The sequence below is a fragment of the Lissotriton helveticus genome, chromosome 3_1, assembly GCF_964261635.1.
Source record: "Lissotriton helveticus chromosome 3_1, aLisHel1.1, whole genome shotgun sequence".
Taxonomy (NCBI): domain Eukaryota; kingdom Metazoa; phylum Chordata; class Amphibia; order Caudata; family Salamandridae; genus Lissotriton; species Lissotriton helveticus.
The window spans coordinates 1,168,672,208-1,168,689,952 of record NC_136061.1 but is presented as its reverse complement, the minus strand read 5'-3'; the positions used below and the strand labels follow the sequence as shown (position 1 = coordinate 1,168,689,952).

General features: G+C 43.4%; 1 protein-coding gene across 3 annotated transcripts in view; it reads right to left on the bottom strand.

The window, feature by feature from the left end:
* ZRANB3 (zinc finger RANBP2-type containing 3) overlaps nucleotides 1–17,745 on the bottom strand; it is a 929,924-nt gene that overhangs the window by 129,074 nt on the left and 783,105 nt on the right. For all 3 annotated transcript variants that reach the window (XM_078681806.1, XM_078681805.1, XM_078681807.1), the window contains 3 exons: nucleotides 16,709–16,810; nucleotides 7,062–7,204; nucleotides 5,159–5,308 (listed from right to left, as the gene is read on the bottom strand). In XM_078681806.1, the coding sequence (XP_078537932.1) occupies nucleotides 5,159–5,308; nucleotides 7,062–7,204; nucleotides 16,709–16,810 (395 nt within the window). The remainder of the gene's footprint in view (nucleotides 1–5,158; nucleotides 5,309–7,061; nucleotides 7,205–16,708; nucleotides 16,811–17,745) is intronic.

Below are 17,745 nucleotides of genomic sequence, written 5' to 3'. Positions count from 1 at the left end.
ATCAGGAAAACTTTCCAACACCGTAACAAGGACATATGGTTGCCGACCGTCAATACACCTTATGGCCACACAAGGATAATTGTCAAAAAATCAAGGGCAGGTATGAGCTGCCGCATGAGACATATGAAAGCAGGCTCTTGATGCAAAACGAAGTCTGTCCATGTTGTCAGCCAATAATGAAGGTGTGTCTAGTCCTCCTGTGACTGCCCCATCACCCCCCAAGCAGGCCAAGGGAGAAGGAATAAAAGAGGGCCACGAAGAGAGAGGGCACAAACAGTGCCAGCATCCCCAGTGTGGCAAAACCACATCTAGGTGTTTTAGGATAGAGGGCAGGCGCCACTTAATGGCCTGGAGGACAGGAAGAGGGAGGAACACCCTGACCACGTGGCAGCTACCCACTACCCACCCGCATGACCCAATAGCAGCTGACCCTAATCACCACACCCACATGGCATCCGGGGGATGTGAGAGGAAGTCTTGGGACAGGAAGGAGGTCAGAATGGTAGCATCAATAGGAATTAAGGCCACATACAGTGACTCCCCTGCTAGGCCCTGCCCAGGGACCAGCCGAATCAGATCAGGCCTGCTGTCCGACTCTCTCAATAAGGCCGCTCAGGCCAAAACTTGACTGGTCTCCAAGGCACAGCCCAATGGCAATAGCTTCCTCCTGACTTCCAGAGCCTAGCAGGTGAAGTGTGCTACCCCTAGCATGCTTCGGATTCTTCATCTGGAATACCAGAAATCGCCACGCCCTGGGTAGGTCTCTCTGTGGTCAGTCCACCACCTGGCTGGTTGCCTGTTGCACGGGTCTTACTCATCGACCCCAGTGTGTCTCTGACCCCAGGTAACAAGTAACATCAGGCTGCCTGGACTGCACGAAGACAAATGATGGAGGATAAAGGCAGCTCAACTCAGCATTAACTAAGAGGGCGTCTGCCATCTTGAAGTCTTGGGCACTCTCCTTCAAGCAGGGATGGATGTCTTAAGCTTACAATCAGTAGAGGAGCTTCCAAACACTGATCATCTTTAGTGGGGAGCAAAGGTGGATGATCAAGAGCACACGTCATGGTAAGAACCTTGTAAAATCCCACATAGCACTGGATGGGAGATGGAGTGGAAGGGACTAAACTGAGTACTTGGAAGATGATGGCTAGGAAGCACCATATAGTGGAGTATGAGACTCTTGCTATGTTTCATAGGGTGAAAAAAGGGATCTTGTGATCAACAGTGTCAAGCTGCACATCAATTTTGTGGTACCAGCAGGCATGTCAAATTTAAGGATTTAATTTCAGATTTCAAGATAGCTGCAAACTGACAACCATGAGTTGAAAAGATGAAGACTGACAGGGTGTGTTTGGAATCAGGACAAAAGAGTTGTCATATTGCTAGCATGTTGATGGACCCTTAGTTTTTGCTGACAGCAGAGCGGGGGATATTTATTTTTTAGTGCAAGTGTGTATCAGTCTTGGTTGAGGTACTATGGTGGTGCCTGATGAGATGCTCAAAAAACTTCCCTAAATTGGGGCTTAGTCTGCAAAGAAAAACAGAGGTAACAGCTCGCTCACATTTTTTCCCCCTGATGTATTGTAAAAAAAACCATAAGCTATTCACTTTAGTGACTGATGTGTCATTAGCCCTAATACACACGTTCTTCAAATTGTACTGTCATGGCTCATAGGCCGGAATGTAGACATTTTTGATCAGCAAACAGTTGGTTCACAGACATAAAGCCCAAGTCCATGTCCAGTGACACCTAACAATAATCTCTAACAGTTAGCCTAAGCTATTGATTTTTGACAGATGGAAAAGAAGACTGTTTTCTTCACAGTGACAGCATGGATAGCTAAGAATGCATCCCTAAAGGGTAAACATTACTTGAAATCTAGTTCTTCTTTTTGGGAATTTAGACTAAATTCCTGAACACTGAATATTGCCACCTATGCATATGAGCAGATATCTTTTGAGGCATGGGCAAAGTGGGCATCCATAAATAATGTTTCTATTAGATAAACACGGAACCTTATATATGAAAAATAGGAGGGTGTCACAGAGCTTATTTGTAGTAACATTAGTGAGCTGCTGCTGTATTACAATATTAAAAACACACCTCACTATTCCTGAATATATAATGTAACAGCTTTAGAATTTGAACGAGTTTGCCTGTGCACTGATAGTGACCTGACCAAAGAGGGCATGAAAAAGCTGAAATTGATTCATAAATTCAAAGCTGTTCTGAACATGCGCCCCTAAATACGTTCCGCCCGGGCCCACAAAATCCTTAAAATGACCTTGCATACGAGTCTAAAACACTTCCCATTAGACCATTTATTTTTATATAAATTTATCTTTATATGTAAATGCAGATATTTGGAAAATATGAAAGCCAATTAAAGGCGGAAACTTCCAAATTTTCCCAATGATTCAATAAACTGAAAAGTAACGAAAGTAGGCAAATATGCAGTATATCCATACAGAGAGAAAAACTGAACTGTGCTTGCAGGCCCCAAGCTGACCAAGTAATCTGAGAAACGCCTCTTTGGAAGATAGCTGACAGTTCGTTTGGAAAATTGAATAAGGCAGTAGAATCTAAGGCCACACGGCTGAATTTCCTTGTGAGGTCGATGAGTATTGGACTAAACCGAGCATTTCTGTAAAAGGCAAGCCAATAAATAACTTTTTTTTTGTATCTGGCTTAAGACCTGTAAGTATAAAACAATAAAAAAAATAAGTGTTCTCTAGAAATGCAATGGCAATATTGGTTTGCTGTTACATCGATATCTAATGAGGTACTGACTTGTTTGGAAACAAGCATGTTCTCCATCATCACCACCTTCAAGAAGTTCAGAGGTTCTGCCCGGTTCTTCGCACAAATGTATGACGTTACAATGCATGCCTTTACAATGCAGTTTTTACATCGCAACATCCTTTACAACGCATTCTTTTACATGGCATGCCATTACGTCGCATTTTCAGAAACGACCTTTACAACGCATTCCATTACATCACATTATAACTTTACAACGCATACCATTACAATGCATACCATTACTTTGCATTTAAGGTAAGTGTTGGATAGTGTTGGGGTAATAATTACTATTGTAACTCCAGTGAGTGCAAAAGTAGGGTGAGTGTCGGCTAGTGTAAGGGTACTATGCGTTGTAATGGTATGCGTTGTAATGACTTGCGATGTGATGCCTGCATTGTAGTGACATGCAATGTAATGGCTGCGTTGTAATGACATGCGATGTAAAGGATGTTGCAATGTAATGACTGCTATGTATAGGTAGTGCAATGTATTGACTGCGTTGTAAAGGTGGCTTTCCTCTTCGCGCAAGACTTTCAGAATTGTTCTTATATCTCCCATAGCGGCTGCACCTTTTAAAGAGTTGTGGTAGGAGTGCTAATGATCTGCCTGGAAACACATGAAATCTTATGGAGGCTATTCTGCATTTCCATACTGCCAAGACAATGATGGAATCATCTAATACGTCTGACTAAAAGAAAGGGACTCCCATAAGTAGTTTGTACTTTTTGATGAGACAAACGGTCACTGCATTCAACTGGGTCAATTTCAAGAATACTTTCATTGTTGCCTCGAAAAAAACTGGAACCAGTTGAGTCGAGCGTTTTGCAGAGGCCTTGGGCTCCAGTGTTTCAAATCTAACTGAAATCTCAGTTCATAAAGTTGAATGGTGTGCTTCTATTTGTTCCTCCTTAATTAGAACCTCCAAAAAAGTACAGCATTTTAATCACTTGTAACAACAGCCTTGGAGGAGATATTGTTAATTTAGTGGGTAAATAGTGCCTCATTGATGACTATGAATGCAAGTTCCTAGATATCTGTACTCTTTGTTAAATGGAATCAAACAAAGAACTCAGAGGGAAATGGCATTGGTTTCCATTTAGCCCAAGACTTGTTCATCCTTGAAAAACAGGGTTCTGATTTTTGGTAGGATGTAATGTCTTTGATGCACTAATAAAGAGCAAAGCTAACAGAGATGCCAGAAGCAGCAAGGGCGCTGGTGCTGCAGCCAGTGGAGTCAGGGTCCCAGCGTGGGCCACTGGGAATAGGAAAGATGAAGGGCCTCAAAAACAAATGCTTTGAAAGATGTGTGGCAAGGGTTGGAGGGCAATGGAGCAGCATGTTCCATAAGGTAACACTGGGTCTCTTGATCATTGCTGCTGCAAGCACTAGCAACCAAGAAAAATATCTGGACTTTTCCAACAGCATATTAATAAACACCTCTATCTGGGCAGGCATACTGTAGGAATGTTGGGTGTACTTTATTATTTACAGGGTCGAGTAGTCAGACTTGCTCAGGAAGGACCTCAAGATCTGGCTCTTCGACTGAACCACAGTGCCTTCGATGGACCAGCCCCCCCCCCCCCTCCTCCCAAAAGCCTTGAGACCCTTTTGGGTGAGTAGTCGCGCTTTACAAGCACCCTGATTAATTGAATGATTTATTGACTTGACTTGCGGATCTGAAGACACAGCAAAGTTTGCACAATAGCAAAAGATTTCCTTTAGGACAGCTTTGGTCCAGACATGAAGCACTTTCAAAAAAAGGAACCAATATTGGACTAATAGTGCAATCTCTTGCTTTATTTCCTATTTCTGTTCCATGAGCAGACCAGATGAAGTGGTGCTTCCTCTGGATCTGGAGTACCAGAAGATTGTGGAGAAGGAATTACTCAGACTAACTTCAGGCAACAAACAAAAGCAAGCCTTGCCTATCTGAACGGTTAAAGATCTTAAGGTCATTAGACTTTCATCTAATGACTTTAGAGTGTATATATGCTCATGTGTCACAAACTCATAAGTTGAGCACAGGATCACTTTTAGCACTAGTTCAAGTGTGACAAAAGTTCGGCTTCTAACACTATCCACAAAATGTAAATCCAAAGTCTTAATCAAGAGCGTGAATCAAATCCCCAAAAAATTATTAGAAAACGTAAGAAAAAAGCAGAGACTATAAAAGGTTGATAGATGTGGTAAGCAGAAAAAAGAAAAGGTAGTTAGGGATTCGGCAGTGAGTCTCCCAACAGTCATAGAACTTTAACGTTACCCTGGAACATCATCATTACGACACAAAAAAATGCCAAAATTATACACATTTCTCTACTACAATCACAATTATGTGTCAAAATAAATGCTTACTCCACTGTTCCAGTTTGTTCTTTTCCACCTGGCACATCAACATTATGCTTTATTGAAATAATGGCCTCCTTCGAAATAAGACGCAGACTGCCACCATCACTATGAGCCTTGTTGATGGATGCGACTGCCACATCACCTTTGGTTAAATATCTAGAGAAAAATGGGAGTAATTGTCAATTCTTTGAAAACATGGAAGCAATACAGGGAACATATTATGAAGGGAGTTGCATTCTGTTATTGAAACTACAGACTGTTAACAGATGCCACCCACCAGGAAAGCAATCTCCTACAATGGTTCCATAATATATGTTTGAAATTACACTGGTCGGGTAACAGCTTCAGATAAGCATGCACTGTGTTTCTGGTCTTGATATAAAGGCCCCTCTTTGAGTCCGTCGTCTCAACAGGGTTTCACATTCACCACCTGTCAGTGCAAACGTGCTGCCACATGAGCCTGACACTTTGTAAACATCCTGGGAGACAATTAAAGGGGGGAATTAAGAATCCTGAACTGCCTACCTAGCAAATGGAATATAGCAATACTACATGCAAGTGGAAGAGGGACCCTCTGGCAAACAAACAAGGGGCCATGGTATATAACGTTGACAAGCATACAAGGAACCACTGCCACATGTTAATACATGTTTCAATACTTGCATTATCTGAATTGCACTCCCAGCGATTCACATTATATAGAAGGAAAATCTGGTGACTGTCCATATTTTTGCAGATGATCCAGGATTTGTGCACATGGTGTCACAATGTGCCCTGAAGCATAACACATTTGGATGTCATTGACTCCACCACACATGCCAGGATGTTCCCCAAGGCACAAAGGTGCTTTGTTGGCCTAAATACATACATTCGTTTTGACTCTTTGGGAATTAAAAGATCTAGGTTCAAAAGGATACATCTTTACAAAATGATATCTTCAATTCATTTTCAATTCATTTTCTGGTTAATTTATAACTGGGGTGTAAGCTTAAAGGAATCGGTTTATGCAACACTTGCCGGATTGACGTTTGCACATTCTAGTTAGTACAGCTTTATACAGTTATAATGTACAAAAATCATTGTGTATCAATTGATCAAATCTTTTATTCCTTTACACTGCAATCACAGAAGACCAAAATCCCTAATATAGTTTAATTAAATTGTACAGGTAATCGCAATTCTTCATACACACCCCTCTTGTACCAGACTCATACATACATATTCATATGATCATTCAGTCTGCATCAAGTCTGTTATTACGAAGGATAATCATGTAGTCTTTACTATACATAGTGCATTTTTATCATATACATCCATATAATTTCTAGAGACTGATCTTGTATTCACAGAATATCAATAAAACGAAGAATTCTCATATGTGAAATGTTGACTCTGTTGACATATTCAAAAGGCATTGACAGGACTGATTGCAACTCTGATAACAGGGTAATTTAATGCCAATGGATCCGTATGCTGCTTACTTCATTGTAAGTATTCAGGCCTAACCATCTTGTTATTGATCATTGTTTCTAATTTTGCATTACTTTACATTTTATCCTTGCATTCTTTTTTAAAGGACTATTATAAAATGGGACTCTTTCATTTTTCTTGCATTTATCGTCATTCATCATTTTATGATTTTAGTCCTCTATGAAAGATAGTACTTGATTTTTATTGAGGGTCGTCTTGCAAACAGTAGTGTGGCCATCCTTAATAAGTATTAACCCCTAAATTAAACTGTGGCTAAAGGGTTATTGTGCATCTTAATTTACTGATTAAGAATAAAGTACGTTTTATCTGAAAATGAGAAGCGGGTGCCAACATGAATATAAAATCATCCTTCTCCGGGGGATGTGCTAAAAGTCATATAAACAGATTCTCTTGTAAAAATACCCATACTCATTCATACCTTTTGGTGCTGCTATGCTTGTCTTGACGCTTTGTAATATCCATCAAGGCCAAAATAGGACTACAAAACTTCTCCCCACTTTTTCTTAGAATTCTTTGTTTCATGGCGGTCAAACTACTCCATTCCCTCACAAACCTCAAAACCTAACAAAACAAAGTATAGAATGTATTTCTTGACAAATAAACATAATAAAAGCATGGAATGTTTCATAAGTATACAGATGATAACATCATAAAAGTTTTTAAATGACTGGAGATTTCAAACTGTACATCATATAAACAGAGTACACATGTGCCCAAACATGCATTACTTTTGAGTTCAGTGATCTTAATAAATGCAAGCCTCAGATTCTACTGGACTCCAGAAAAAAATTAATTTCGAAGATCACCAACTTCGGATAAGTGTCAGAAAAATAAAGATTGTTATGAGCTGATACATGTCAGGTATTGTCTGAAGTCCTAGAAAGCTAATGGTAGGTTACTAGTTAATATCTGAAAAAAGATGCAAGAATGCTAATGTTCTATTCTACCTCAATTACTAAATCTGAGCTGATTATAGGAAACCACGGATACAAAATGTACATGTGTAGACAGAAAAACTTTATTAAATGACAACTCACAACAAGAAAACTGTGCATTGCTGGCTGATTATTGAAATGTTTCCAAAATGGGGTATGGATGTGGTGACACAAATACAGATGCAGTGAAGAGCACTTTAAAATATTCTGGGGCAAATATGTAAAGCTACAGGTCTAAAAAATAAAGAGCAAACATAAAAAAAAAATGAGACTTTAATATTAAATATCAGTGTTCTGGTGGTGCAACTTAAAAAAACCCACTAGCTGAGGGACTTGGTAGAAAGATGCACGTTTGATGTGTTCAGCATTCCGTCCATCATTTGTTTGCACAGCATTTTTTGCCCTAAGTGGGAGGGGTATGCCCAGATGTGGACCCCTTGCTCGCTGTGCCACTGGATTCAAGCTAGCCTGGCTGATGAAGGGTGATGTCCTGAAGCCGGCCCAGGATGCTTGTTTCCGGTTCAGGGAGGTCCGGTCCGGTTGGCAGTTCGGGCTGGAACTGTCCCCATGAGGAGCAGGGTCAAGACTCATTTCCATATTGGTGGGTCCAAACTGGGGTGGCATGGTGAGCAAAAGAACAATGGATTTAACCCAGCTCTCTTGACTTGGGGTGAATGTTTTATTTGTTCAGCATTCTGCCCATCATTTGTTTGCGCAGCATTTTTGCTAGTGTCTGGCAGATTATAATGCAGAGTACAATCCATCGAAGGATGGTTCTCTTTTGCACTGCTGTGCCTTTCTTTGCACTGGTGAATCCAGTGAAAAGCCAATCATCCAACTGGGGTTCTTTGGTTCGATGGATATAAAAACTAAGAGCTATCTTTGCATACTAGTGATGGAGTCTCTCCTCCTCCTCAGAGGGTGGAGGGGAGGAAACACACGTTTGAAGGGTGATAATCTAAATGATGCGAAAGGGAGTCACAACCTTTGGAAGAAAGGGGCATGACTCCAAAGAACTGGTAGGTCTGGGTAGAAGGTGTTATATGGTGGGTCAAAGACAAGTCCCTGAAGCTTGCTCACCCTCCGTGTAATGGTAACCAAGAAGATCATCTTACGAGTCAGAAGTCTGAGAGAACAGTTCTGCATACGTTCAAAGTGAGAACACATCAGATAGGTTAAAATCAAAGCCAAATCCCACTGGGGAACAATGAAAGGTGAAGGCGAAAACATGCTGCAACCTTTTCAAAAACTGAGTCATAAAACGTGACTTAAACAGGGAGGGTTGATCCAGCAACCACAAAAAGGCCAATATAGCCTACAACTACCCCTTAACAGTGGCCACAGCAAGGCCTTGCCCAGCCAACGACAACACAAACACTAACACCTTAGACAGCTTGCTATTAAGTGGACCAACATCCTTGGCTGAGCAACAAGCCACAAACTTGTCCCATTGCAGGTGTATCCTGATTTCATCAAGGGATGCCTGGCTGCCAGAATGACATCAACAATTTCAAAAGAATGATCAAAAACACTCTGTTGCCGCTGTTCAATCTCCAAGCATGAAGGTAGCGCGCGCGCAAATTTGGATGCAGGACACTGCCCTGCTGCTGGGACAGGAGATTCTGAAGAAGAGGAAGCTTGATCGGAGTACAGATGCTTGTGTCTAAGAGTTTGGGACACCATACTCTCCGTGCCCAGTCCGGAGCCACTAGGATGACTTGAGCTGGGTCAGTCTTTATCTTCTTGAGAATTCAGAGCAAGAGTGATATCAGCGTACAGGAGTCCTGAGTTTCACTTGGCGCAGAATTCGTCTCAGAGCAAAAACCGCTTTGGAAACTTCAATGTGCCAAACTGCTGACACTGAACGTTCTCAGCAATGGCAAATAAATTGAGGTAAACTTCTCCCCCATTCTTGGATGAGACCTTGCCCCATCTCCAGGCTTAGATGACATTTGTGGTTCACAAAAGTTTATCTGCCTTGGCATTCAGAGATCCTGTTGGGTGTTGTATAACCCAAAAACCATGTCCAGAGGCCTTTTGGCATAGGGTTCAAGACCCTACCCCACCCTGCTTGTTGTAGTACTCCATTACGGTGGTGTTGTCTCTGAACCGCTCTCCCTTCTAGGGCTGGCAGAAAGGCTTTCAATGCCAAGTGGATGGACCTCATTTCCAACAGGCTGATGTGGAGCCAAATCTCCGCCAGAGACCAGAGTAATCTAATCTCCATCTCTCCCAGGTGGGCACCCCATCTCAGAAGATACGCATCGGTCACCAGTGTCAAGTCTGGGAGAAGTAGGGAAAGTAGCCAGACACTGACCAAACCACAGATGACAGCTGGCTTGCTTCATCAGCAGGATGACATCAGTCCCAGGAGCCTCATAGTCAGTCTCATCAAAAACCAGGACCGAGGCTGAAATATCAGTATTATAGCCCAATGTCCTGGTCTCTCCATGCCAGAGGGTAGGCAGAAAACCACATCATGTTCAGAATGACTCTGATGAAAGGGACCGTTTGAGGGGGAGTAAGGTGTGACTTCAGCACATTGGCGGGGATATTAAAGTAAATGTCCTGCAGGTTCAAAGATACTATCCAGGCTTCAGGGTTTAGGGCAGACACATCCTGGGGAAGGGTGAGCATCTTGAATCTGTCCTTCCTCATGAACGTGTTGAGAGGGCAAAGGTCTAGAATAGGGCTGAGGTCTTCTTCCTTTTTAGGGACCAGAAAGTAGCAGAAGTAGGAACCACAATCTACGTCTGGTGTTGGTACCCTCTCAAAGGCTCCTTTGGCTATAAGAGCCTGTGACAAGGACAGGTGGTCCTCCGGCAGCCACTGTATGGATGGTGGCGGAGTTTCTAGGGATGGAAGAGCAGAACTCCGCCAAACAATCTGTAGGATTTACATGTCTGAGGTAACAGCTTGACACTCAGGTAAAAAGTGCTGGTTCCTGCCTCTTACAGGATGGTGGTGTGTCGCTGAGGGCACACTAAAGAGGTTTAGAGAGCACAGCAGCTAAAGGGGTTTAGGACTGGGCTGCACCGTGTCCCTGATGTAAATTAGATTTCTGGGAACCTCAACCACGGCCACAAAAAGGCTCGGAGGCCTGCAGGCCCTGTGGGTATGGCTGGAATCCTGGTTGAGACTGAAATCCCCTACCGTAACAATGGAAGGGGTCAAAAGAAGAGTGTGGTTGGCAGGGGAAATGGGCTGGCCCAAAGATCAAGCTGTGACTTTGCTATCTTTAAAGCGCTCCAGGACTGTATTTGCCTTGTCGCTGAACAGGTGAAAACTATCAAAGGACATGTCCAGGAGGCTTGCTTGGACATCCCCCAAAAAGCGATTTGACAGCAATCACGAATGGCACTGAAGAGCCCTCATGGAGCACATGGCTCTGCCTAGCTAGTACAGGGTGTCCAACCCCCACATGATGGTGTAATTTGCTGCGTCCCAACCATTAAGCGCATAGCCTGTGTACGAACTGCACAAGCCTCGGTCGGGACCACGGGCGGGACCTGCACTGGTGTGACCTTGCTAAAACACCTCATTTAAAACATAAGCTCTAACTTCCACTGATGGAAGCTGGCGATCAAGAGCTGTCCTCCTTATCACCATTCAATCAATCAATCAATCAGGGAATTGTAAGCACGCTACTCACCCGTGAGAATCTCAAGGCACTGAGGAGAGGGGGGGGGCAGGTCTTGAGGGTCTTCTTGAAGGTGTTCAGGGAGGGGGCGCGTCTGATGGTAGTTCATTCCATGTTTTGGCTGCAATGTAGGAGAACGATCTTCCGCCTGCCTTGGCTCTGTGACTGCACGGGGTTTCAGCTAGTGCGAGGTTGGCAGATCGGAGGGTTCTTTTGGGTACATGGAAATGTATTCTGTTGTTGAGGTATTTGGGTCCATTGTTGTGTAGGCATTTGTAGACGTGGGTGAGGATCTTGAAGGTGACTCTCTTCTCCATGGGGAGCCAGTGGAGTCTCCGCAGGTGTTGGCTGATGTGTTTGTGCCGGGGGATGCTGAGGACGAGTCTGGCCGCGGCGTTCTGTATCGTCTGTAGTTTGCGGAGTAGGTATTTGTTGCTGCCGGCATTGAGAGTTTTTTCATAGTCCAGTTTGCTAGTGAAGAGTGCGTGGGTGACTGTCTTCCTTGACTGAGGGGGGATCCATTTAAAGGTCTTTCGAAGGATGCGGAGGGTGTTAAAGCAGTTGGAGGTGACGGCGTTGACCTGTCGGGTCATGGCGAGAGATGAATCGAGTATGATGCCAAGGTTTTTGGCCTGGTCTGAGGGGGTAGGTGGGCTTCCGAGGGCGGTGGGCCACCAGGTGTTGTCCCATGCTGAAGAGGTGGTTCCGAGGACGAGGACTTCTGTCTTTTCAGCGTTGAGTTTTAGGCAGCTGTTGGTCATCCAAACTGCGACGTCTTGCATTGCTCTCTGGAAGTTGAGTTTTGCTGTGGTGGGGTCCCTGGTGAGGAAGAGGATGAGCTGGGTGTTGTCGGCATAGGAAACGATGTTGAGGCCGTGCTGTCGGACGATGGCTGCGACGGGGGCTACGTAGATGATGAAGAGGGTCGGGCTCAGTGATGACCCCTGTGGGACTCGGCAGGTGATTTCCGTAGGGGTGTAGAGGAAAGGTGGTAGTCTGGTTCTTTGGCTTCTTTCGGTGAGGAATGATCGGATCTAGTCCAGGGCAGTTCCTTGTAGGCCGGTGTTGTATAGTCTGTTGGCTAGTGAGCGGTGAGAGACGGTGTCGAAGACTGCAGATAGATCCAGGAGGATGAGGGCTGCGGAGTGGCCTTAATCCAGAAGGGCACAGATGTTGTCTGTGGCGGCGAGTAGGGCGGTCTCAGTGCTGTAGTTGCTTCGGAATCCGGATTGGGATGGCGTTCTCTCCGATGAATCGTGTCAGTTCCCAGTTGACTGCTTTCTCTGCCACCTTGGCTGCGAAGGAGAGGAGCGAGATGGGCCGATAGTTCCATTGGAAAGGTTGCACTCTCCTCAATGGCTTGGCCATGTGAGGAGACTAATCCAGAGTCTAGAGAGGTGCCCAGGCTGCTGCCGTCAACCAACTCCTCATACCAGTTCTCTTCATGGAAAGAATGGGCAATATCATCAACAGGATCAAAGCACCCATGATCTACTAATTTGTCACTCCCAAGGAAATTTCAAATTCTGGCCAGTCAAAGTACATGGGTACTGCATCCAAGCAGAATGCTGCAGTGGCCTGGTCGTTATTTCTGGATACTGGACCTGGTCCAGAGAGCCCAACTGGTGTCGAGAGAGGGCCCAACAGCAGTAAACTAATTGGGACACTTCCAGCTCCAGGAAATTCAGTGAAATGCAGAGTCAGGTTCGGTGCCTGCTCTGCAGGAGGAGTGCGGGAGCAGGACCAAGAGTCATGACAACGTCCCCAACCCTGTCTGGGGGAAGGGACGCAGTGATGTCACGGCCGACCCCAAGCACCAAAGACAGACCAAGTGGGCGATCAATCACAGATAGCTGCCTTTGACATTTCCCCTAAAGATTAAAACCCATTGGTTTTGTTGGGGACTTATCCCTAGCACAATGAATATATTTGAAAAAAAATTCAAGAGAAAAAGGTGGTCTCTAGATGCGCGACTGTTGGTGCAGAAAAAAAGGAACTGGTGTCCGTGCTATGGGGTGGCACCTTTATAGCCATTGTGCAGGTCACATCCAGCATGGATGGGGTCGACGTGGAGACGGCAGCGCCACCTAATGGGCACTATAGAGGTGCTACTCAAGTTTTTCTGGATCCACTCTGATGCCTGGGGAATACTGTATAGTACGAAGTCTGCAGTTAGAAGTCTCATCCAGAAAATTAAAACGCAGCAAATGTTTTGAAGGTGAGCGACCAGAAATTAACTAGAAATTTCCTTCTGAGTTGAATTTTTACTCGACGACCATTTGGGTAATTTTGTGCGTGTGGCATGCATTTTGCTTAATTACGAGTAATATAGTTGTAATTTCATATAATTACACCATAGCAAATTGCACGAGTTTCACACACCCCTTGGTACAGGACCATGAGATAGTAATCAAAATTATTGTAACTGCTGGGGAAGTGCAACACACCTAGGTAACCAATTGTAAATTAGAGGAAAGCGCGGTACAAAAAGAGAAAGTAACCGACAGGTATAAGAGAGCATGCTAACACTTCATCTACTGTCCTACAGAGGAAGTTGGAGGAGGCAAAGGATAGGACTTACTAGCATACGCCATCTTTTCACTCCAACAAACAAATAATTTGGGTTTTCCCAAGTTACCTTGCCCCAACAGCTTCTGCCATGTTACAGGGTTGGTAAATTCCATTGGTCACCTAAGAAGCTGTTAGTCACTTGTCTTCACAATTTAGAAGCTGAAGACCCAAAAAGGAGGAATAATGGGCACTTATGGACCCAAGGTCCCTCAGTCTCTATAAAAATCATAACTGTCACCCAGAGCCAAGAATCAGGCATACCTTAGGAATTAATGTCTTGGCCATGTATGTGCATCACTAAAGATATGTTTAGCACCTCCTGTGGCTTCACATGAATGTATGCCCATATGACAGTAAGTTGGTAACTTCATAATAACAAATTCATTGTTTCGCTTAAAGCAGGTTATAAAATACTTTGTTGTCCAAGTTTCTTGGTCCACCTGGCCTCCGGAGAATGTAAATGCATATTCAAATTTGTCTTTGAGGCGTAATGAGGACTTCGACTTAGCAAGGCTCAGGAAGGGTGTCTCATTTTTCAGCACTGACATATTAAGGATAGGTCCTTTGGAGTCATAGTCATTTGGATGCACTATCTTCTGGAAAGAAAGGCCCTCAGGTGACAATCACGTCAGCTAAGTAGCATTTGGTATAATGCCTTTTGTCAAGTCTGCACAGCAGCAGCAGACCACTGGTTCCATGACACCGAAAGGAGCTGTGCCCCTGATTGCAAGGTACTTTGTAGGAGTTATTTTCTGACGTTATGGCTTTAGTGACCCATATCTGATTACGTGGCTGCTTAGCCTTCTGTATGCGTGGCCAATTAGAGGCATCATGATCTACAAGCACATATCTGATGGAGGAGTAGGCCTGCAGTGACCTAGAGTAGTGTGGTCTAGTGCTGTGTATCGCTTCTGTTAAATGCTATTTACCCCTCACATCCTATGACTATGACAAGTGTCATTTAGGAAGGCTTGCTAGGTTTATATGTCTTAGAACCTAAGCCACGGATTGTGTATGTGTCAAAAACCTTTCGCTTTCCGGTCTTGTAACATTTTCTTGGCTCACTAAAACCTATCCTCAGATTGAGGGCACCTCCTTGACATGAGAACCATGACCTTCATGTTGAGGACAAATCCCCCTTTCCCCTTCTCCTCAACGTTAAGGACACACCTTTAACATCAAGGACAACTCCTACGAATAGGAAGCTCCGGATACATCCTTGAAACAGAAGGCCTCCGCACGAGCTTGAGAATCTCCTATTATTGCCAGGGGTCTACACTTTTTGTCCCAGGTAGGGGAAATCAGAAGTGCTTAAATACCCCAACACAGGCAAAACCTCATTCGGAAGGGTTATGTGCTCTTAGCCAAGAATTGGCTGTAGCATATTTCTCATTTGTCGAAATAAAGGTATTTTTCTCCATAACAAGACATCAGTGGAGTAGAACATTTATTATCCACCAAATCTAACTCGGAGCACAGTCATAACAAAAAAAGAATGACCTCACTGGTGGTGAAAAATAAGTGCAAAACAGTTTAACATTTCATTTACAGATCAGAAAATGATTTAGGAAGCCAGTGAAGGGTAAAAGATACAGAGTGAAAAAATGTGCCCAAAAAGAAATTGACGTGAGAAAAACAGATGAAACGACCTCATGTTACCCTTATAAAACTGTCAGGAAATAAAACTGAGATCCTATCATAACAGTGCAGCAAGTTGAGATTGTTAATGTCAAGCTTAAAGAGACAGTGGATTTTTTTCTTCTATGCATGACAACATTTTCCTTTCACTGTGTCCACTTCAAAACATAGGGACAGAGTAAAAGGCTAATGAAGCAAGAATACAATAAATACTTGAACATATTTTTAATTTTTCAAATGTTTTATTTTTTACATGTTTTTTATAAAGCTGAATTAAAGGATAAAAACGCAAACTATGGCTGCCTTTATGTAGGCATTTGTAATACATTTACAGAGATGGTCCCCTCTTTTTTAAGGTGTCCCAGGATTCCAGACAATCTGAGTTCATAGACACCAATGAAGATCCCGTCATAGAGTCATTTAAGTTTCTAATGTGGGGGACTTTTTGGTCTCCCTTTGAGGAAACCTTAATTTTCACTGATAGGGTTCAACACTGAAGCAGGTAGCAGGGTGCTATCTAGGACACTGATGGCTGGGGGTTTATTAGATGGAAGTAAACTAATAAGCAGAGCTGAAAATATTCACAGATGTTTTCTGGAGAAGATGAAGTTTTTGAATCTGCACTCTGTCATCAAAGGGGTTTCCCACTCGGATATTAAATCAATATTAATGCTCAGTACTAGAGACTGTGTATCTATGCTTGATGCCTCGTCAACAGATGAGCTCATGAGAACTTGGGAAGGTGGGGGGGGTTGCATTGATTTGGAAGCATAGACAAGCATGATTAAGGCTATACATGATGTCATGACATCATTACATATTGTGCTGGCCAGTAGTACATTGTGTATGAAGCTGCACTACGCACCTGCCGGATGATGACGTTTTTTTTTGCACAAGGGTACGTCACACTTTGATTACTTATATACACATGGTGGCCTAATCTTGAACAGCTTTTATTGCTACGGTACCAGATACTATAAACGCTCACTAACCGAGATGTCAGGGCTGATTGGATTAATCAATTTAGAGGAGGCCACGTTGCAAGTGGGTTATCAACTTATGAAAATAACTAATATTTGGTCAGTATTCGGTCTGAATTAGGAGAGGGTCTTAATTCATTATTGTCTCCTAACAAAATCTGAAAACAAGTAGCCATTTAACATGACTTTTCCCAAATTATTCATCAACGTGTCCTAAGCCAATCGGAAATCAAGTTATTTTCTAAAAGCTTGCAGAAGCTGAACGGAACAGTATTATAGGAGGCATGCAGGAATTTCTTACCAATAAACGATTTGGTTTATGCTGAAACATTTCTGGCAAGTCATCCCAGATGTCCAATTTAATATCCAAAGGTATGAAATTGAGGTTCAGCGGTTCTCCATCCTGAATACAAATTACATAGTTTAGTACTCTAATCATTCAGTTTGCTAAAAGAATTTGTGAATTCGAATTCTGATATTTGCTATATACCATAAATGTGAATAAAGTACATCATTTAACCTGTGGTACCCATCATTATAACATTTTAAAAAGTCTACATTTTCAATAGGACAGACATTAAAGAAAAAGTTACTCATCTTTTGCAACGATCTTTGTGGTGGATATTCTTTTTGCCTGCAGACTCCTCGCCTGATGACTATCCCCAGGCATCAGACTGGATCTGGAAACGTTTCCAAGGCTCTCCTGCATTGCTAGAAGCGCTAGCTCCAACATGGCACAGGAAACAGCGCCACATTGAAGTACCCGGAGCTACATACCAGTTTCCTGTCCATTTATTCCTTGCCCTTAGAGGTAGAAACAAGGAAACGTCAATTGTGGCAGGGCAGAATTCTAGATTGGAACCTTTTTATTGTGGCTTATGACCATCCTTCGTAAACGGGGAGGCAGGTAAGATTGTTGGGGGATCCGAAGGTAGATAGAATATCCACCACAGAATCGTTTCCAAAGGTGGGTATTTCGACCTGCAGATTCCTCACCTGTTGAATACATTCCAAAGCAGTATGCCTCCCAAGTGGTGGGTCTTAAGGGATGGTCAGATAAAGGCATCCTGAAGCACAGAGCATGCAAAATGATCATCCCTTCTCACTGACCATCCCTTCTGAATCCAAACAATGTTTGGCGAAGGTGTGAAACGGAGCCATTGTTGCTGCACGACAGATCTCAGCCATGGGACACTTCTGGCTAGTGCTGAGGTGGAAGATTTTGCCCTGATGGAAAGGGCTTGGATTCCTTCCAGTGTTTGCTTCTTTGCAAGGGCACAGGATAGCTTTATGAACAGAATTAGCCATCAGGAAAGGTCCTCTTTTGAACATCCTCGC